The 22,357-nt window shown below is 47.1% G+C and overlaps 1 protein-coding gene across 1 annotated transcript in view; it reads left to right on the top strand.

Moving 5' to 3' along the window:
- The first annotated feature begins 1,708 nt into the window (after nt 1-1,708).
- ACAP3 (ArfGAP with coiled-coil, ankyrin repeat and PH domains 3) overlaps nt 1,709-22,357 on the top strand; it is a 92,322-nt gene continuing 71,673 nt past the window's right edge. Inside the window, exon 1 of the mRNA XM_074161454.1 lies at nt 1,709-1,755. Within this exon, the coding sequence (XP_074017555.1) occupies nt 1,709-1,755 (47 nt within the window). The remainder of the gene's footprint in view (nt 1,756-22,357) is intronic.

The raw sequence follows: 22,357 nt of genomic DNA, 5'->3' as shown, positions 1-22,357 counted from the left end.
AATTAGCCTCATTTATCCATGCCACATTACATTGCCGTGTCCTGCAGCAAACGGGATGTGTTCAGCTGGACCCACAAGCCCAGATGTCTGCCTGCCATGGGCGATTCCACTGGCTGCAGAGGAGTTACCCCAGATTTACTGCATGGCTGATGGCAGCAGCAAATCCATTGCGGACAGAAAATTAAAAACTAGATTAAGTAGTAACAGGATTGATGCCAATCCTTTTGACACTGCCGGTATGGAATGGCACTGGGCATCTGTGGCGGTGTCCTCTCCCCGTTCCCCCCTCCCTGGCTCCTGCTCAAGCTGTAGCTGTTGGCGGGAGTTGTGATGGGTTGTCCCTGGACTTTGGGGGGTGGATGGCAACAAAGCCAAAAGCTGTCTGGAATGGGGACCTAGACATCTTGCTGCTATGAAAATATGACTATAGGTCATCTTACTGTATAAATACAATCATCTTTTCTATAAATAGTGGGCAGTCCAGTGCCCGATGAGCTCTCCTGTATGTCAGCGGCTGCACAACAGCATCTCCGCTTGAACAGGGATGCCCACTCAAGGTTACTCCTCGAGATCAAGAGCTCCCTTGCCGCAGCAGGTCCTCGGTAAGTGGTAAATCGCGTGCTAAACTTTGAAATCTTAGCTAAGCAATATAAAGGATTGATTGCGCATATCTAATCCCTTAGACATAAACCGTTGACCAAGTCTGGGACTAGAATTGGATCCAGCCGCACCTAGACTCCTCTCTGAGAAGGAGTTTAGAAAGCAAGGGGGTCCTTTCTGAACCTCGTGACTCAACGGGAGGGTCTCCCTGAGAGTTCTGTCTTACCCTGTCCTCTATGCAGTAATTAACCAAGTGGACCTTGCCATCGAATCTCGTAAAACACTTTCGCATTTACTATCAAACTTTCTTAAATCGCTGGTTTCTATCAATAAATATTTCACTGCAGGGGGTCTCACCAGAGTGGAGTAGAGGGGTAGAATCCCCTCCCACAAAGGTGGTATATGAGGCCGTGGCCACTGTCACAGGAGCGGGGTGGCCCAGAGCAACCTGGTCTAATAGGAGGTGTCCCTGCCCATGGCAGGCATGTTGGAACTAGATCATAGAATGGTTTGGGTTGGAACGGACCTTAAAGATCATCCAGTTCCAGCCCCCTGCCCCGGGCAGAGACACCTCCCACCAGACCAGGTTGCTCCAAGCCCCGTCCAACCTGGCCTTGAACCCCTCCAGGGATGGGGCAGCCACAGCTTCTCTGGGCAACCTGGGCCACTTACATGATCTTTAAGGTTCCTTCCAACCCAAACCATTCTCCGGTTCCGTAAGCGTCCCCTGAGAACCCATCCCCAGCTCAAAACGGAGCGGGGAAGGGAACCGCATTTCCCAGCCTGACCGGAGCGGCCTAAACAGGGCCCCGCGGACCCCGGCGACCGGGGGAGGGGACCGGCGGGCCCACCGCCTTGCCCTCCGCCCCTGCCCGCGGGCGGCTCCGCGCCGGGGCCCGGGCCAGCGCGGCCCTTGGTGCTGCGGGGAGCGGAGACCGCCGGGCGGCGGCGGCGGGGAGCGGCGGGCGGAGAGCGGCGGGCGCGGGGGGGCGGTCGCTCGCTCGCTCGGTCGCTCCCTCGGTCGCTCGCTCGCTCGCCCGCGCGTCCTTGGCTGCCGGCGGGCGATGCGCTTCCTCCGCTGAAGGCTCCGCGGGGCCGAACCGGCAGGATGACGGTGGAGTTCGAGGAGTGCATCAAGGACTCGCCCCGGTTCCGGTAAGCCCAGCGGCCCGGGTAACCCCTGCGGAGGAGCAGCGGGAACAGCGGGGGGGGGCCCCCGCCGAGCTCCGCTAATCGCTTTAGGCGGCGGGGGGCCGCGGTAAGCCGGGGGACGGGGAGCGGGGGGAGGCTTCCACCGGGCCGCGGTGGGAAGCGGGGAGCCGTCCCAGGCGACCCCCGGAGCCGGGGCTGGCGGCCCAGCGAGCCCCGCCCGGGGCTGGACAAGCCGCCGGCCTGCAGGCGTTGCCCGGCTCGGGCAACCTGCCCCTCCCGGGCAACCTGCCCCTCCTCGCCTCGTTGCCCCCGCTGGGTCCGGACGTTTTGCGGCTGAAAAATTGCTAATTGTAGCGCCCGGCAGACAGCGCCGGGTCCCATTCGGAACGGGGTGAACTGGCATCACCCTCTGGGGATCCTCCGGACAGGGCTGATTTAACCCGCCCGAAGAGCCAGCGCTAAGAAATACAGTCATTTTCCATGCAGTCACATTCCCATCTCTGGGAGGGTGGATTTTTTTAGCGGTCTTGAAGGAATCCGGGCTATGACAACAAAGACTCCGTCTTGGCTGTGCTGCATTTAAATCAGGCCGTTTCAGAAATGCCCAGGGCCAGAGAGGAGCCTCCACATTGTGGGTACAGATGCTCCATTGTGCCAGCAGCATCCTGGCTAGGTGTCCGGCTGGACTAGGATCTCCTGATGCTATAAAGGGAAGATCAGAGCTTCCATGGCTAACAACCCCCTGCTGCTTGCAATACTGTGCCTGGATGGGGACAGAGGGAAAGACAGACAATAGCCTGCAGAAGCAAGTTGGCTGGTTGTGTGTGCAACAGAAAGAGTTGTCAGGGGGTCTCTCCATCCCTGCAGACGTTTCTTGTTGTTCCTGCTCAAAACCTTTTTGATTATTAAATAGAACAGTTTGCATTTTACTTAAAGTGCATTTAAAAATAATTTATTGGATGCAAGATTCGTATGAAAGGTCTGTTCCTGTGGCTACTCTGAGCAGTTGTCATTTTGTGTGTGTGTGTGTGTTTGTGTACGCCTGTAGGTAACACAAATACCTGGGCAAGTGCATCCTCTTTATCCCTGCTTATGGGAATACATAGGGCTGTGGAAAGGGTCCTCCTCCACACGTTTTAATTTTAGTTGCGTGGTTAGATCCTGCTCTTTCTTGTTCCAAAGCTGGTTCCGAAAGTGCAATGGACAGTGTCATGTGAGATGACAGGCTGGTCTGATTTGTGTGCCTGCCTGGCATTGGAGTCATGGGACTTTTCCATCAGGAAAAAGTTAGGTGCATGGACAGGTCTGCAGAAGGTATGAGGCTCTCTGTTAACTTAGCATCAATTAGAATTTATCCGCCCCGCCTTTTTCTTTTTTTTTTTTTGACTGTCATTTTATCCTATTGTGCTGCAGAGCATGTGAACCGTTCAGTGGCATCCTTCCAGAGCAGTGACTTCACTGTCCAGATGTCTCCTTCCACATGGCAGTGACCCTTTTCCTGGTGACGTCAAGATTGATTGATATGTTTATTTATTTATTTTGCCTTTGGTGTGTGTGGGCTTCGGGCCAAGTTTCTTAGTATGCAGGCAACATCATTCTGCTCTGTCTGCTCCATCCGTAAAAACAAAACAGCCCTCAGAGCACTGGGTTGGACCTTTATCAAAAGCCAGTTATTTAAGCATGGAATTATGAACTATTTCCCAAATGGCCAGACACAGTGTGCCTGTTACAGGGAGAACAAGAGATTAGACTGGAGAAATAAACCTGTATATTTCAGGATGGCTGAAATATGTGTAGCAGGGAAATATGTGAACTGCAAACACGTCAGTGAGAAAATACTGATATTTGCAGGCTCATAGCAAAAATAAAAAAAGAACAAAATAGAATTCTTCAGACTTTCTCCAAGGGTACAGATTTTAGCCTCCTTTTTATACTTTTCTTCCTCCCAATTCTTTAATTAGTTCTTCTGTTACAATTACTTGTTTGTAATAGAAGAGAATCCTTAGGGATAGGACTTCTTCCATAATGCATGGCAGAGACGCTTGCTAACATGTTCCTAAAGTCTTACAACTATAAAAAAAGTAAAATATCATACAAGCTAAACTATATACAAAAATATAGATAAAACCGAGGTGAGAGAAGGTAGCACATAAACCACTTTCTGAGCAGTGACTGAGACAGCAATAGGTAAAGTACCTTCCCATAGGAAACATCTGTGGAAGAGGCAAGAATTTAACCCAGATTTCCCATGGCAGTCCCTTGGAATCGCCCTCCCTTTCCTGCTGGCACCCACTGCTGCACAGAGCCCCTTTATACTTCCCAGTGCAGGGCTGGGCCATGTTTTACAATTGGCTTGTTCCCCTCAACAGTGAGCTTTCCAGATAATCAAATTGTTTTCTGTTTGTTATACACAGAGAGAAAAAAAAAACTCCCCCAAAAATATTGCATAGGCATAAACACTGTATTAAGCATCCCATAATAAGGCTACCAAACTAGTCTACTTTAGCAATCGAATCCAATTACATATCAAAACACTCCAAATCAATACTCAATATGCAGTCAATCCATCATTGCTTCCTATTTTATAGGGACCGGTTGCTACAAAGAAAACTTCAAAAATACAATTTTTGTTACTTAAATATGTATAGATCTTTAGATTGGTAGATAAGCCCTATTTCGGTAAGGCATCTTGTAGAGACATGTATATTCAATTCCAGTAAACAAATATAATTACCTTGAAAGACCTGTTCTAGCACATTTGAATGTAACCCCAATAGATGCTGCTTTCATCTCCCTGCCATGCAGAGCCCTCTCTTTAACTAGCAGGAGTCTGGGAAATCTAGGAATGTGTTTCTGACTTGTTCTGATGGGTCACGGAGGAACTGAGCGGTCTGGAGGGATGCAAAGAAGAACCCATTTCTGCCCTTACCCATGCAGATCTGTTAAGCAACAGGGCTAGATGTGTAAATTTGGCTCATTCTTGCAAAATGGAAGTTCTTGGGCTTACTGCCAGCTCCCAAGGTTTCCCCCCCTACCTTTATTCCTTTCTCGCTCAGGGATGAGTCTCTTGGTCCTAAGGGACAGGTAGGGACATCATTACTCATTCTGGGTGTGAATGCACTCGAGGAACAATCAGGAGGACAAGGGGAAGAGCAGGAACAGATTGCAGAGGTTGGACCTGGCTGTAGCACTCCGTGGGTCACACAAAACCCCAAATGCCTCTGTGGTAATTCCCACAAGGGAGGGAAATGAGCAGTTATTTCCTTAACTGACATTGCTATTGTAGTTGGTGTTGCTATTAACTAACCTTATTAATCAGGCTTGTTGTGAGGTCAGGGTTACCCACTGCAGAGCGGGCTGCGTGTTGGTGGGGTGAGCCAGGAGGTGCCGTGCTCTGACTGATGGAATCTTCTCAGGAGGAGCCCGTGCAGCTCCCACAACCTCAGGGAACAGACAGCAAACAGCATCCCTCCGTAGACATCCAAGCCCCAGGCCACCGACGGACCTCCGTGCTGCTTAGCAGGAAAGAGAGACCTGCGATTGAGGGGTAGGCTACATGAGAGCGTGTACGTGCACAGGTCTGAGGGGCGTCCCCTCCCCGATGCCTCGCAGCCCCTTGGGTGGTTGTGCCGCAGGAGTTCACACACTGGCAGGACTCCCCGGAGCGTCACCATCATCAGGCAGTGACCCAGGGACATGGGCAGAGATGTTTGTTCTAGCAGCGTGCAGCACTGTCTGCACGTTATTGCAGAGAAAAATGCAGACATGTAATTCTAGCTCCATGAAAGATGCAAGGGTAAGAAAAAAATAAAGTCATTTGCCAGAGGAAAAGAAAGTGAAAAAACAAGTACATTTAGAAAATATTTTCTAACTGGTACTAGGGTGTTTCAAACAGAATGGGAAGAATTAAAACCCTTGGTCAAACTCATCTTGCAAAGTCTGATTAGACAAGTTTAAAGCTAGAAAAACCTGTTTTAATGCATCCGTGCTGTGTGAATGTGTGTTAGCGAAGGCTTCCGCAGAAAAAAAAAGTGTGATTTGTGTCGATTGACACTACAGTTTGAGGCAAGCCAAATTTATTAGCTGAAGTTACTTAAAAGCAAATTTAAATTACACCCAGAATGGCCATAGAAGGAATCTTCATCTGTTTAACTAAATCAGTTTAACAAAAAGAGCACATGCATTGATTTGAAATTGGTTTTTGTTACACAAGGCTTCTTATGTAAGCAAGAGCCCTGATACCGGCTGCCGTTGCGTGAAGATACGCCTACACGGAGAGCTTCTGTTTGAATCAGAGACTAATGAGTACAATTGCCATCACTTGCTGGTTTGGTTGCACGAGAGAGAAGACAGGAAAGCAGCATGATATAATCTGTATCAATCATAATACCGGTCTTTATCTATTTATTCTATTTCTTATCTCTTTATCATTGCACTTCTGAAGTGAAAGGGAGAAGTCACAGCAAGATGTCACCATATAGTTACTTCCTCTCACAGCACCAGCCGTGAAATGCTCTCCCAGTTGCAGCAGTCCATCCTGTCCACCCAGCCCTATATATATATATCTATACATCAGCCCAGTGCTTTCCGGATGCAGGGAGGCTTCGTTTCCTCTCCTGGCTTCCAGCATCCCTTCAAAGTGACCCTGAGCCAGTAATACAGAATGAAATCTGGCCTTTACCATGGTTTACGGTGGGGTCCATCCATCGTCTAATAGGTTGGCTTCTCCCCCTACATGTGTATTTATGGCAGCTTGTGCCTGATGTGACATATCGAGACTGTAGTTGTGACAGCTTCACCCCAAGGGGCCTCCTTTGCAATCGCGGATGCGTTACATTTCAGCTGTTCTTGCAGCAGATGAGTCACATTCACAGCGGATCACAGCAGGACCCTCGCACGGCACAGGGTTTTTCCCTCCATAGGTGGTATCAGAGAAGAATATGGAAGCAGACGTCCCTTAATCTGAGGTTTCCCTGTCATCAAAACTGCCATGTGAACCCTGAAGTACTTAGGAAAAAGCTGCGGTCCTTCACCCTGCATTACTGTGGGCAGATCTGAAGGTATTTACTCAACGTGTAGTCAGGAAAAATCCCCTGGTATGAGAGAACCGACTGGTGACAACTGGCTTGAGATCTCTGGCTTGGCTTCATAAATGGTATTTTATGCCAAATTTTTGGCAAGCGGTTTCTTTAGTAACTTTGAATTATGAAGTGTATAAGCAGGGTATCCCAAAGGGCTGAGGTTCTCAAGCTGAAACCCCACTGATCCATCCCAAATCTCCAAAGCAGAAAAGGATTTTTTAAATTTTCTTTTCCCCAAGGTAAAACTGCCCAGACTTAGAAGCTGTGAGTTTGCAGTGGATGCTATTAAACTCTGAAATACAGTCTCTCAGGCTGCTCATGGGAGCTGTAGCTCATGAGTTTCAGTGTAGCACGTGGAAAAGGGAAATTTTGTTATTTCGTAATTTGATGATTGACCTTGTTACCAGAATAATCCTCCTGTAACACACCTTGCTTTGTAATTGTGTGTACCCTGTAAGAACATCTGCAAACACTGAAACATTTCCAGCTGTTTAACAGATCAGTTTGTGAGTCAGAAGTTTCTTGCTTTCATTTTCAGTCTCTGTTCCTCTCTGTTGTCTTTCTGCTGGCTGGGATGCACGTGGCTACACAGAGACAAAAATCACCTCGTTTGCCAGAGTAGTCTTCTGACATTGCTCTCTCTCCATGGCTCTCCTTCTGGTTGCCGTGAGATAAGTGTTAAGGAGAAAGCTGTTCAACCTAAGTGCTTTTGCAGGAGAAGTTTTGCAAAGCGTAAAACTCTGGCTGTGAGATTGGACTGCGTTCCCCTAGAGCCTTCCAGAGGGCAACACCACGAGGAACCGGAGGCCTTGTCCTGTTAGGATGGCCAAAAGCCACTGAGAACGCCAAGATGAGGGTTTTGCTAGTTGCTAGTTTTCTAGCTGTAGTAAAGAATGTAAGAGGGTTGGAAATTAGAAGACAAAGCTCACTAAAAGGAATAAAAACAAAAGAGCAATAACCCTGTGGTGGAAGAGGGTAATTAGACCCAGAGGTAATGTGGCCGAGAGATGCTGATGCTGGCTTATCTGTGCTATTGAAATTATCTGTGGGAGAGTCATCCGTTCCTCCTCGGAGAGAGCCACATGTCTTGATAATTGTGTTTGCTGGTTGTCTTGGCACCATGCGGTGTCTCTGGACTCCAACCCTGGTCCTCGAAGGGCTGCAGCGTGGCCAAGTGAGCACGTAGAGTAAGAGTTCAATGAAACATTATTTGGCGTAGCCTCATTCGCGCGGACTCCAGGCAGGCTCCTGTTGAAATGTGTGTTATGGCAAAGCCAGCGAGCTCTGCATTCTAGGGATAAGTCAGTCCATTGTCACTCATTCTGCTGGAGCTCAGGAAGCTGGAAAGGTGCCACCAGGCCAGTTTCGTAGAGGTGATGGGAAACAATGGTGTCGAGCCTTCATCTGAAGGGGACCCAGGCTCTCTGCTAGCTCCAGTGGAGAACTGGGGGTCCAGGGGCTGAGGGCTACCACTTGCTTTGGCACCCAGCGATTGTGCAACTGAGGAAAGTCCCTTTTATTCATTTCAACAGCCCCTCTGTTTCATTTTCCTCAGCTTAGGGAGAGGGTGGAAGGGTCACACTGTGTATCTGAGTCAAAAGTCTGTGAAATAATTAAAGTTTGTGATGACAAAGCACCTTCAGTAATGTGATGCCGTCAGCACTGATTGATTAATCATTCATTTCTGGTGATCCCTTTAGGTAGGGAAGCATTGCCTTCCAGCAGTGGGCTCCGAGGGAAGGAGGGCTGGAAAGGAGGGCGATGTACCGCTGCCGCACACACTGGGGACCTCTCCCAGCCTCTGTGAGGGAAACCATCCGTTTATCTTCATTTCCTTATGCCTCCCAGAGACAGGAAGGCAGTGCAGACTCCTGGAGTCAGGCTGGGTTTTTCTGATCTCAGTGGCATCACCAAGGCTGTTCTCCAGGCTGGTCAGGGAGAAGGGATGCGACAGCATGGTGGAGAATCCTTTACCTGGAAGAGCTTGGGCTGTGTGCTGGCAGCTTTCCCTGGCTGCCCTCCCCTGCACCAGACAGCCCAAGATGGGAGCATTTTGCACGTTATTAATGTTATCAGTGACATCGACTCTCTTAATCTGGGCGCTTTTGCAAAGTTTTTGCACTGTCAGTAGGACTGTTCAGCTCTGACCTATAATCACTGGATGAGGAGTAAAGCACTGTCTCATCTGCCGATGCACAGATCAGGGCACTATAAATTCCGCTGCAACTCCTGAGTTAGTTAAATCCACGCTGGGGGATGTTGCAAGTCCCTTTTGCTGGTTAAACAGTATTTTCTGATTTGTAGGACATATATTCTGGCGTTACTAACACAGTGCATTGAGAGACTCTGTTTGAGTCACAGAGTGGATATAAGGAGGCTGAAGATTTTCAGTTTGGTGGTAGGGCTCAACAGGGTAACATGAACTCAGGATGGAAAATGTGTGTGCTGGATTGTTTGAGGTTAGGAACAGATGAAGGCTGAGACCCGTAATCAGAGCTACAAGAGTGACTTTGGGTCTGGGTGCAGCTGTCCCTGGGTTGTGTCCCTACTGTCCCACAGAGTTTGTCAGGGCACACACACGTGCCCAGCCCATACATGGGGCTGGTGACAGAGCCAGTTTCCCCACCACCTACCAATTTCCTGTAGCCATTGCAAAATAAATTTATGCTCATTCTTGCACCTAAAAGCGACCTGAAACTGCTAGCCCCATAAAGCTCTAAGCATCCTAAACTGCTCTGTTCTCCAGGGACAGTGGAAGAGCACGGATGGGAGGGAGGAATGAAAATCAAGCACAGGACCTTTGGAATCCCAAGATTTTCTGAAATGGTGACGGCCCCTTTAAAACTGGCTTTCACAACACTATGAAATTTCAGCCACAGTATTAATTTTTTTTGCAGCAGAAAGGCCAGTGGAACCACAAGTTTTTCTGGCTTCCTAAACACTGGCTTTGGTTAAAAAACCAGGCTACTGCTAGCTTTGTAACTCCGGTTATCTGGGATAAAGAAAAGAGCCCGAGAAACAGACCTGCAGTCCAAATTTGGGTGAATTTTGGGGGCAGGACAGAACGTTTCCCTGGAGCCAAGAGTGCTTCCTTGCTCGTTTGCTTGCAGTTCTCCTCTGCATCAGGGCTGTATTCTGATTTCAGACGTTACGCTCACAGGTTGTTAGCTCTCCCCATAATTAATGTGGCTCCCGTCTAATGTAAAGCCTGCTTTAAAAATGGGGCTGGAGGAAAGGAAGTGGGAAAAAAAAAAAAAAAGTAAGTAGATTTGGCTCTGAGCTAACAGGATTCCATGCTAACTTTTCCTGTGGAGAAAGGAAGAGCAACTAAGGGCAGAATTTGTTCCCTCTTTGCCCAGCAATTGCAGATTTAGAGGGAGAGGGGGAAGGAGGCATCATGGCCAGTATGGAAGGCTGAGACTTTTGCCTGCCAGTAGCTTTCTAATTGCTTCTTTATCTTCTCTGAGGCACTGCAGAGTGCTCTGTTAAGATCTTGGAATGGGCAAGACAAGCAATTTAATCTGCAGAATTCCTGGCATGTTGGAGTGCTAGGGAGCTGTATGCCTCAGTCCAAGGGGATGGACGACATGGCTAAATTGCAGCCCCAGGGAGATGTGTGGATCTTGTGGGCTACAGCGGAGCTGAATTGTGTCTCTGCTCTGCAGTACACAGCAGCGAGAATGTAAGAATGTAGGATCCCATAGGTCAGGGAACAGAACTGGGATACTGAGCAATTATTCCTGGGGACTGCAGGGAGGGTGGAGGCTGATTTCCTGCATCTCCACCGCATCCATGCCTGGCTGCAGCCACACTGGCCCTCAGCCCAGAAGGAGCTGCCCACAACTACAGTCACAACACCCATCGTGGCTGGCCGTGTACCAGCAAGGGAAAAGCATCATGCTTAATGTTCTGCCCATTGTTGGGCGAGCTGCTAGCAGAAAGGGGAAAAAAAGTGTTTCTACTTCTACTGCCGTAGATTAGAAAAGAGAACAGGGTATGCTGGAGACTCTGTTCCTCCAGAAGGCTTAGAGAAGAGTCTTTATGTGTTTCTTCCTGCTTGGTGGTGAGGAAACCGGCTTTGCCACCGTATGAACAGAGCCCAGGCATGCATGTATCTGCCCTGACGAACCAGGTGAGACAATACCAGCACAGGTCAAGGTAGTAGTGAGTAAGCCACACGTGTTGCTGCAGGAGCTGATTACTCCTGTCAGCCACTGCACCCAAAAGAAGAAAATGAGGCAAGATAATTGCCCCTACGCAAACCTCTTGGCAAAATTTTCCCTTGGTGGGGTGCATGTCTTGGCTTAGTGGAGAGTGTTTATTTTAAAGCAGTGCATCTACAGATCCTCTTATTTTTGCACAATGCTGTCTCCTCTGGCCTCTCATTTTGTAAAGAAGGGAATTCAGTTCAGAGAGTTTGATTTATAGGAAGGAAGAAAGGACAAGAAAAATTTCATGGAAAGGTTGTATGTGTTCTCAACAGCCTGTTCCAATCCACTGAATAGAAGGTTAACCAAATGCAGCGTGGTACATTTACAGCAGAGTGTGCCCACACACACGTTCCATTCTTGTCTTGCTTCACCTTATCTGCAGGAGAAGTTTACTTTGCTTATATGCCAGGTCTCTTCTTGAGGGAGACGGAGAACATTCTGTTGCTCTGATATAGTTAACCGTCACTTAATTCACTGTGGAATAGCACACACACAAATGTGGCCTCTGAGAGTAATCGTTCTAGTACAGAACTTTTACTGGATATAGCGAGGGAATGGCTAAAAAGCAAAGCTGTATATTCATTACAGTGGATTAAAGGGATGATGTCAGAACTCAGGGGTGGCACATCCCAGAGTGAAGTGCTCATTCATTCCTTAAATAAGCATAAAGTGGCACAGTCTAAACAGATTATATAATATCAGTGAGTGAGATAATCCGTTCTCTGCATAGCCAGTCTGCTTCATCACACTACGGCAGGGCTTAATAATTTCCATACTCTTTATTAAATGCTACTGCTAATAGAAACAGCATGTGTGAACATTTGTGTAAATGCAGATGTGCACATGCAAGAGTTGGATACATCTTCCTGTTGATAAGGCAAGAGGATATTTTGTGGGAATAAGGTATAGCTGTATGGCCTGCACACACACGCATTCAGATGCACAGAGGTACGAACATGAAGCTTTTAGTCCTTCCTCAGCACCCGGGCAGCTGTGACAGTCTTTATTTAACACTACATGGAGGAGACTGGCAGATGGTTTTGTCTGCTAAATGACCATTGGGCTGAAAATACAGCATACTACGCCTGTAGATTTCACAGACGTGGCCTGCATACATAGCTACAGTAAAGTATCTCCATGGACATAGGGAGCAGCTAAAAGATTTTTCTGTTCTCCTACAACAAAGAAAAGTTAGGTTATGCAAGTATACACACTCGTGGCTTGTTTTGAGGCCATTTGATGCCCATGCATTTGAGAAGAAAACCAGCTTAAACACCAGCATAGTCCTGCTAATTTGCATTATTGGGGCAATGCAGAAATCTCCATGACTATTTTGAAGAATGCTATTTAAGCCTGTCAGTTGTTCCTGCTCTATTCTAGCTCAGTGAAACAATGCTGTTTCCCACAGCTCAGTTTCTTTGCAGAATATCACCCCTTTGTTCTCTCTGATAAACCCAGTTTTTGGCAGGAAGTATGGATTTGTCCCCGCACCGTGACCTCACTCCAGGATGTAGGAAACAGCCACTGTGATAGCACTGACATAGCAAGAGGCCCTTTCCCCTTCCCTTCCCTTCCCTTCCCTTCCCTTCCCTTCCCTTCCCTTCCCTTCCCTTCCCTTCCCTTCCCTTCCCTTCCCTTCCCTTCCCTTCCCTTCCCTTCCCTTCCCTTCCCTTCCCTTCCCTTCCCTTCCCTTCCCTTCCCTTCCCTTCCCTTCCCTTCCCTTCCCTTCCCTTCCCTTCCCTTCCCTTCCCTTCCCTTCCCTTCCCTTCCCTTCCCTTCTTCCCCACACTTCCCTTCCCCACACTTCCCTTCCGCACACTTCCACACACCTCTCTTCCCACACACTTCTCTTCCCACACACTTCCCAACTTTTCTCCACCAGCTGGAGGCTGGCACTTCAGATGGTGCTCTCAGATTTGTGGAGAACAGCCTACCTGAAGGCTGGAGGAAGAGAAGGCAGCAACCTGACATTTGTAGAGAGACACCAGCCTTAAGTGTTCAAAGAGTGCAGTAAAACCGGTTCTGCCAGATTGAGTTTAGGAGTTTGGAATAAGGCAAGCTCTTGATGTGCCACTGACTCATCTGAATTCAGAGATAAAGCATAAAACTATGGGATGATGCCAAACTAGTAAACAGGACTGAGACACTGGAAAACTCCAAGCTGATATATATGTTGATGGGATGGGAAAAGGCTTCTCTCAGAAGTCAAAGTGCTATAGCATCTAGCCTCGTGGACTTTCATCTTTGCTTGTGTTCACCACAGATACTCATAGTTTAATACTCCATACTTCTCTTTTGCCTGGCCTGTGTGGGTTGAGATGAGATGTGTGAGATGCCAAGAAATTAAGAAGTGGAGTTTTCTAGCTAAATTTTCAGCATGGAGGATGAATATCTGTGATCCTGTAGCCCAACAGGGCTGAACTCTGTTGTTCTGACCCTTGACTTTGTGCTTCAATTCTTTTTCTGCTGCTGAGGCCTGGTTACTACAATGCCAACTTTGTTCTCCCTTGCCTGGGCCACATCACTCAGTACAGAGGACGTATTAATTTTTACTCCAAGTAGCACTCACTGGTCCCTGTTTCCTGCCAGTGATTCCCTCTACCCCCAACATTCTGGCTTTTTGTGTGAGCTTGGGAATTTCCTCCTTGTATGAGTCTAAGCATCCTATGTCCAGAGCAGGGTCCAAGACAACATCAGGACAGTAAGGTTCATCCTGCAAGGATGATTTACTAGCTCAAAGGGATGTGACAGTCCATCATACGACTACAGAGAGCAGATAAGTAATCTGTAGCTGATAGAAGTCCTGCAAGCTGCCCTCAGAAGAATGTCCTTTTCTAAAGCTTGATGACTGAGACAATAATCCTTTACATGAGAATTAGTTCCTCAACCCAAGCCACATCACAACAGTTCTGTTCCCTCTGAGGAGGTGTAAGAGGAAGTCAGAGCTAGAAAAATGGGACCATACCCAACCCTTGAGAGTAATAAATAAAAGCAAGGGATGAGTAGTGTCTAGGACACTTATCCTTCCCCCAGCAAGCCTCCATGCAGCACCAGCTGAAATAGCACAGCCATAAGCTGTCATCCCTTTCAGAAAGGGTTGTGTTACTGGTATCGGTACTCTACAGGAGAAAAAACAGTTGGTTTCTGGCACTGGGACATGGCAAAAAATATTTGGCACCTCCATGAGGGTGCAAGCGACACCCAAGTCTCCCAGGGCAAAGGAAGGGGCAAGGACCTTCCCTTGTTGCCCCCAAGGTCAGTCCGCACTTTCAGCATTTCTGCTGCCAGCGAGGGCAAGACCTTTGCTGAGTTTGGCAGGACACGACACAGGAAAAGCCTTTCAGACAGAGACAAAGGGAGCACAGAGGTTGGGGAGCTCCGGTTCTGAGCCAAGGCCCAGGGGAGGGAGAGAAAAAAAAAGAGACAAGGAGCATTTAGTGCCGAAAGAGATCCCTGCAGGGGGAGGGTGGATTGAGCTAAACTATGGACTAGGGGAAGTCTCAACAAAGCCTGCTGGAACGTGGCCAGCCCTGTTGGTAAACGGATGCTGCTGAGTTCACTCGGGGAGAAGACAGAACTGTTTGATACAAGTTTTTTGATAAATCTATTTTGCTTGTAAAAGAAAGCAAACAAATACCATCTGAGGAATCGCGTGGCCACATGTTTCTTTCTTCAGCTCAGAAAAGAATATTCCCATATTCAGTCCTTGCTGTGCAGTTTCCATATTGCTGCTGCAAAAGCTCGATCCTGGTGACCCAGGCAGGGAGATGCTTTCTGATGAGCAGAGAAGCAATCTCTGCTCAAAGTTGCTTAGCAAGCTGGGTCAAAGTGTGACGGAAAGAAAAAGTATCACTCATGGGAAAGGGCAAATGACCCACCTGATGAAGTCGTGAGGGTGGAGAATATTTGGTTTTTAGTGTGACTGATTCTGGGCATGGGTCTCACAGGAGTTTGTGGAACTTGTCAGATGGATGAACTAGCTCCAGAGGGTCAAATTAAGGCAAGTTATGTCTCTCTGTAGGAGACACAGCAAGCCCAGGTCAGTAGAACGCAAGAGCCAGAAATTTGGTTCAGGAGGAGTCATCTTCTGCCTGCACAGAAGGACTAACAGGTGTGTTGTGGTGTCACCTGGTTTGCTCAGGGTGAGTCTCTGGGAGATACTTTCTTCTCCAGAACTCAAAAGCCCTCTCTTACATCGTTCTTCTGAGTGACATTGCAGGAACTGAACTGCAGAGTGTGATGCTCAGAGAGGCCTGGGGAGTACTGAGCTGCAGGAGTGCGGTTGTCCAGGCAGATTGCAGATGCAGAGAGCTGTATCTCTTCCTGGACTTTTCTCAAAGCGTATTAGAGTTGTGGTGCTAAGATCTACTGCACGTTGAATCAGAGAGGGTGAATCTTGGAGCCGTGTCATTCTTCTGCAAAGCAGATACTCGGAACAGAAAGGAAGGTAGGGATCTGTTCAGTTTGATAACCAGAGAAATTCCTAGCTATCGGCAGAAACAGTGCTCTGCCCAGATGAGCTAAAGCTGGAGGTTGCGATGTGGTGGTTACCAGCTGATCTTTGTCAGTTGCTCTGCCAATTCATCAGCGTTAGTGCACATGGCTGGCCCGTGAAATGGTCCGCACGGAGAATCCATCACTTCGAGGTGCTCAGCTCAGCACTTCAGCTGAGAAATTACTTCCAGTGAACTAAAGGGGACAAGAACAATGTTGAACAAGAAATAGGTAGTCCTGACCGCTCTGGCAAGCGGAGAACCCCCTTTGCGCTTAGGATGGTGCCTTTTTAAAGTCAACTATCTGATTTACTGTCAGTCAGACTGTAGAATCCCTGAGAAGTTGATGTTCCTTACTGGTTTTACCATAGTTTGCACAGACATCTGCATACTGCTGATCTGAAACCGCCACAAGGGCTGTGTGGAGAAGAGACACTACCCTAGGCGTACAGTCTAGTTCAATACTATTTCTTGACCTGATCTACCTGTCCTCACCAAGTCAGTTTTCTAATGGGATTTTCCTTTCCACACACACTGAAATAGCAGGATTGGAAGATTAACAGTACTGTGACATTGTTGGGCTGCTTCCCTTTCCTCTCAAAATTTGAGAAGCTGCTCAAGTACTATGGGCAGAAGTAGGAAATAGTTTGCTGCAACTTCTGTCAGAATTTCCCCCCTAGGCTGTAATGATGAGAGGTGAAAAGTAAACTGCCTTCTGTGCAGCATTTCCTCTCTGCTTTATGTCCGCATTATGACCTGCAGATCAATCGGGGTTGGATGGTGAAAGATCCAGATGCTCAAGTTGCTATTGTCTCCTTGAACATTTGGCTGTGGAGGAGAGAAAGCTGGGGGAAACTTGTTATCATGAGATACATTACATAAGGAACGCATTAAAAGAGCTAAGGAAGGATTTAATCTTTAAGCCATTAAATCCTACAGTAATTTAGGTTGGAAGAGACCTCTGCAGGTCATCTAATCCAATGTCCTTCTCAAAGTGAGTCCAGCTACATCAGGTTGCATAGTGCCTTGGTTCTACAGGAGCTCAGACTAGCTGTCAGAATGTAGTGATGGAGAATTCAAAGTACTTGGTAAACTCAAATACTTTAATAAAGTGCAGTGGGCCTTTTAATAATTTGAATTTTTGAGAAGCAACACTGGAAAAAGCCTGTGCTTGTGTATATGTAGCAGAGTGCATAAAAGCCATTATCTGTCATTGTATGTCTCCTGAAGGGAGGTGTCAGTTTTTGCTAAATATTAATGTACTGATTTAAAGTCAATGGAACACCATGCAACCAAAATATGAAATCTTACTCATCTTGCTTCAAAACTCTGTCTAAACATACACCTCCAGCCTCTCAGAAGAAGGATAAGAGCCATAAACTGACATTTAGCACGTTTCAGACAAAGACTTGGGTAATTCTGTAGCTGTGCAAAACTTGTGCAAAATGTTATAAATGCTATTACCAAAGCTAGAGATAAGCTAAGTCTAGGCACGGAATCTCTTTGCCCATGAGAAGATAGACTGGAAATGGTTTTAGGGCTACATCTAGCCTCCATGAAAACCATGAGAAAATAGAACACCAGATACCAGGAAAACATCTGTATCCATGTACCAGTGAAAACCAGATTTGGGCAATCTGTTTTTCATGTCTTGATGTGCTTTCCCTATTTTAATTGTTTATCTACTTGGAGGTTCTTGCAGCATTCAAAAGCTTGCTGAGACCACCTCTGACTGCTCTTAACAGCGGAACAGCAAGCTGAAGTCACTTGCTGGCTGTACTGCTTACTCTTAGCAAACCAGTAATCCAAACCCCATTTTGCAGCAAGTCAAGCCAGCAATCTCTAACGTACTGCCCACGGGGACTTTATAAGGAGTGAGGAGTTGAGCCTGCTGGCTACTTGTAGGTCTGTCGCAGGGAAAGAACTGAAGCTGATAGATTTGGTGACAAGTTCAAGTGTTTGAGAAATCGTTGGGCTCAAAAAGCGAAAAGAAATTTTTCAGTAGAGCCTTTGAAAAACATAAGTGAGAATAGAACAACAAGGAGAGAGATAAGGACCCCATGTCTCAGAATCATTTCAGTGTCACATCATCAGAGCGTCTGCTCTTCTGCCTCAGGTTTTTACTGCAGAAAACTCTTCCGTGCTCCCAGGATCAAAAAGCATTGACACTGTCTTCTGCATCTGCATCATGCTTATAGCCATCTGTAGAGAGATTTTAGTCAAGATTAGAAATACAGCTTATTCCATTATCCTAGAACAAAACATGGGAGACACAAACCACTAAAACCAGCTCTTGTATTGCCATTTCTCCATTAAGCAATTGGTACAGTTTATCCCAAAGACAGATGCATTTTAATGATGAGTAAAATCCCCTCCACACTCCTTAGTTCACAAGAGTGACAATAAATGAACTACTCTTTACAAAACATAACAGGAACCTCAGATATGGTAATAAAAACAATTCAATCTTTTTTTTTACAGTGACTTAAATGTGAGTGGCTTTAAAACTACTTGCATAATCTGTTTTTACCTGGGTTTCTCCCACTTATTCAAAACAAAGTGTAGGTCTCGGATTGAGCCAGCAGTTTCCACAGGGAAGAAGACCTGCAGGGCTTCAGGAAATGCAGTGCTCTATGGATCACCGAAAAGGGAAGCAAGGGGAAGCACACATCTACCTTAGAGTAAGAGCTGATGATCCGAGAACAAAACGAATGCTGGCTGCAGAAAAGTGGTTAAAAAGAAAAGGTAGCAGAAAGCGTTATTGCTCCAGTGAGTACAAGTGGATCAGACTGGCGTGTGTGGAATTAGCATAACACTTACTATAAATAGATTTATCTGGGCCAGAGTAAATCTCAGCTGTTTTGACCAGAACGACGAGTCACCTCTAAACGAAGCAGATTCTTGCTTGTGTTCCACCACAGAGAAGTGCTTCAGCCCAAACCGCAGCCCTCAGGGTTGATGGGAGGAAGGTAGAGCAGGTCCTATCACAAACCCAGGGAGACTTGAGGCATTACCTGTCTACAGACGGGGTTGATCACACTGAGGATGCAGAGCTGTAACAGACTCTCTGCAGAGCAAAACTGAACCGACCACAGTTCCCTGTGTTGGCCAAAAAACCAAGCTTTGTTTCTTTGAGGCTGCTGGCATCAGGTCACACTGGTCCTGAAGCCTGAAGTTTGGAGTGCCCCGAAGCAACCCTGCAGGGTTTCTTCGGGGCACTCCAAACTTCAGGCTTCAAGAGCCAAACAAAGCTGGCACCTCATGGACCAAGCACCGCTCGCTCACTTCCCTCCAAACACAAACTCTTCTCAGCTTCTACCCAAGGTGACACCTGGGGAGGTTTAACCCTCTCCAGCTAAAAGTTTTTAAATTATTATTATTATTTAATTACAGAACAGGCAAGGCTGGAGGACGGGAGGCTGGAAGTCAATGAAGAATATAGATAAACGTGTATATACGTATTCCCTTGAAAGAGCAAAAGACTTTTAGTTGCCCTGACCCTCAATTTCCTTCTGTTCTTTGGAGCAGGACCTCTCCCAGCCAAGGTGCAGGTGTGGGTTAGTGCTCACCTTGTAGCTGGTTTCACTGGTTCCCTGTTCCCTTTCTCCAGCCCCTCGGCCCATCCTGGTGTTTGGCCTTTTCCAAGTTCTCTCTGGATGTTATGCTTTTCTTCTGATTTATGGTTTCCTGTGGGCTTGGAGGAATGCGAGGCAGGAGTAGCGTTTCTGCTTTGTCACTTTGGAGCAGAAAGGGAAACAGAGGTTAGCAGCAACAGGTCTTGGTTTCTGTGGAGGTTTGTAGGCTGATAGCAAAGCTTTGGGAAGGATCAGAGCTACCCTGTGGTGACAGACCAGGCAGAAATCATTGCAGCCATTGTTCCCATTTACCAATAGCACAAATACAAAGAGTGGCCGTCTATTTCTTATTCCGGATGATTTGTATTTTAGACAATCTGAATGTGCAGAAACCTTCCATAAAATAGAGCAGAGGCCATGGTTAAGACTTGGCAGGGAAGCAGAGTGAGTGAACCTTCCCTTCTGCTGCAGATCTGAGAATAAACTAGTCACTGCACAAAGGGAGCCTTAGAAATGTGAAGATAAAGAGCACAGAAACCAGAATACTGTGTGTTATTCCTGCACATCCTCCAGGAACATGTGGTGGTTTTGTAGTGCCGTTGGATCATCTCTGTATCCAGGATGGAGGCAAAGTCCTGTAGAACCATAGCCTGTGAGACGCTTCAGGGTATGAACTGCCACACCAGAGCCCTTTGGTTCTGGATTGAGTGGAAGGCTGAATTTAGTGCCTTTTGGGTTGGTTGGTGTGTGTCACAGTCACCAGTTCTGAGGAGGTTTATGTCAGTTGTTTTCCAAGTCAGGCTTGTGTGATCTCAGTGATGGAGAATCCAGGGCTGTGGCTTGGCCTTGACTCAGCCTCAAATCAAACCCAGGCACTCCTCCCCACGTGAACTCTGTCTCCTTGGCCTCGTTCTTTCCAGGACATCTCATTCAGGACTCTGCATTCTCATCTCCCCTTCACAGTGGGACAATGTTGGCTGTATGGAGGATGCTGACAAGACTTTCCACCATTACCTACCTCTATCTGTCAGACCTGTTGGGCTCCCTGCCTTTTGGGCAAGCCTGGGGAAAACTTGCTACCAGGGGCCTTCTTAGACTTCTCAATGAGTTGTCTATAGGTCAGGGGCTCTAAACTGCTTCTAGAGGCCATAAACTCTTCCCTTTCCACCACTCACCATGTTGAGTACAGCCCAGAAGTGTGGCAGGTCTGTCTGAAGAGCATCCTTGGCCTGGCACGTGGTTTGCCTGTGGATCACTCCTGGATGACCATGGTGGTTACCACTACAGGTGGAGATCCAGCTTGTAGTGACATCTTGCCAGCAGCTTGTATTAGCTGAACGCAGATGTGGTTTAATTTAACACAGTTACACACCCTCTCTTTGAACAAGGCACATGGTAAAATATTTCCTGTGTTAATCTGCTGTGTGAGTCTGTAACAGAATTTTCAGAACAGAAATCCTCATGTGTGGAAGAAAAGGCCTTTATAAACGATGTACTGATGGGCAGTGGCCCTGCTTCCCAAAGCAAACGAGGCCTTCTTTAATTAAATCAGAAGCAGCTGAATCTCCATTCTGGTGAATGGAGATGTTCACTTGAATCATGGCTGATATAAATAGCATCACTGCCCACTGCCTCTCTGCTTATTAAGCTCTCTCTCCGACGGGAGGATGTGAGTGACTGTGCAGAGCATCTTGGGGCTGCTGTGAACTTGCTGCTTGGGGATGCCTGTCCCCAAAGGAGTCAGTTATGCTGCCAGGGGTGACATCCTTCCATTCCAGGTACTCGGCCAGTTGAGAGCAGAAATGGGCCAAGATGTGTCACAGGGTGAGCTGGGAACCCCTGTCTGCAGGATCTGGAGTGGTTTGGCTCCTGTTTTCACTATATCAGCAGAGAAGAGAGCTCAGTGGTCAGCAAGGACTTGCAAGCGTGTAGTTAAATGCTATCTCCTTTCCGAAGAGAGGACAATGCAGTTCTGTCATCTAACTTTACAGAGGGGCCGACAATTCCTCCCACCTTTGGCTTTTTTCCCATTCTCTTACTTAAAAGCCAAAATCCAGATGTGCTTGGCGCAAGGTAGACGGGGAATGGGCTTCTTCCCAGCATTGCCTGAACCGTTCCACACTGTGTGTGCTTATTGCTGGGTCCATTACGGACCAGCTGCAGGCTTGAGAACATCTGGCCTTCTTCCCAACTTCCAGTCTTGTTGCAAGACATATTACTTCCAGCTTGCTTTTGATGATTACCTTTCATTTTTTTTTAGCAGAGGTTTTGAGTTATATTTATCTGGCAGGCAGCGCGAAGTACTGGATGAGGGATCAGGTGGATCAATTCTATTTTTGGTTTGGATATTGACCTTCTGTTTTGACTTCCTTGGGTCACATAACTTCTCCTGTGCCTCTCTCTACTTCTCTTGCTCTTTACCTGCCTTATCTACTTAAATTCGCTGGGGATGTGACAGTCTCTTTCTGTGGCGTTGTAGAATATCAAATACAGTTTGACATTGTAGAATATCAAATACAGGGTTTCAGTGTGCTTGGGGAATGCAGTTGCTACTGCAAGCAATGCCAGCAATCCCATCCTTTTCTTTCCTTATTTTTCTATGGGTGTGGCTTCTAGATGTATTTTGTAAGCATCAAGTAGTAGCCAAAACCAGTGCAGAAAAACATAGCCCCTGGCTTGACTAGTCATGTAAAGATATTAATAACCATGCAGACAAAGGAAATGATTAAGGAATAGGCAGTGTTCCTAATTGAATGCTTCTTTCCCATTCACGGGAGGAAGGGTGTGAAATCTTTCTTATGCTTGCCAGCTCTTATTACAGAAATCAGCCATTAGCCCCGTTTGTGGGACAGGTTGGTCTGCGATGCGGAGCCAATTCACAGGGCAGGGCTGGACTTTCTTTGGAGCTGGGAGTGCAGGTTTGCAGGAACCCCTGTAAATTTTTTTTCCAATTTTTATTTCACAAGTGAATTGGACTGAAAAATTGGTCCAAGAAACTTCTGTGATATGAAATTCCAAAGCAATTTTTCATTTGAAAACTGTCATTCCATTTCCGGCTGGGTTCAGATCTCAATGTGAATCTTAGAAGTCGAAGGAGCTGAGGTTCAAAGTGATGGGAGCAGAACATACTGGTCCAACTTTTCCTTCCAGAAGGGAATATTCCCAGACGCAACACTGTCCCATGAAATGTTCCACTCTGATAAATCAGCACTTACCAATGCCAAGACATTCTTTCAGAAAATACG

The sequence above is a fragment of the Numenius arquata genome, chromosome 20 (assembly GCF_964106895.1).
Source record: "Numenius arquata chromosome 20, bNumArq3.hap1.1, whole genome shotgun sequence".
Lineage (NCBI taxonomy): Eukaryota > Metazoa > Chordata > Aves > Charadriiformes > Scolopacidae > Numenius > Numenius arquata.
This window is presented reverse-complemented; position numbering and strand designations above follow the sequence as displayed.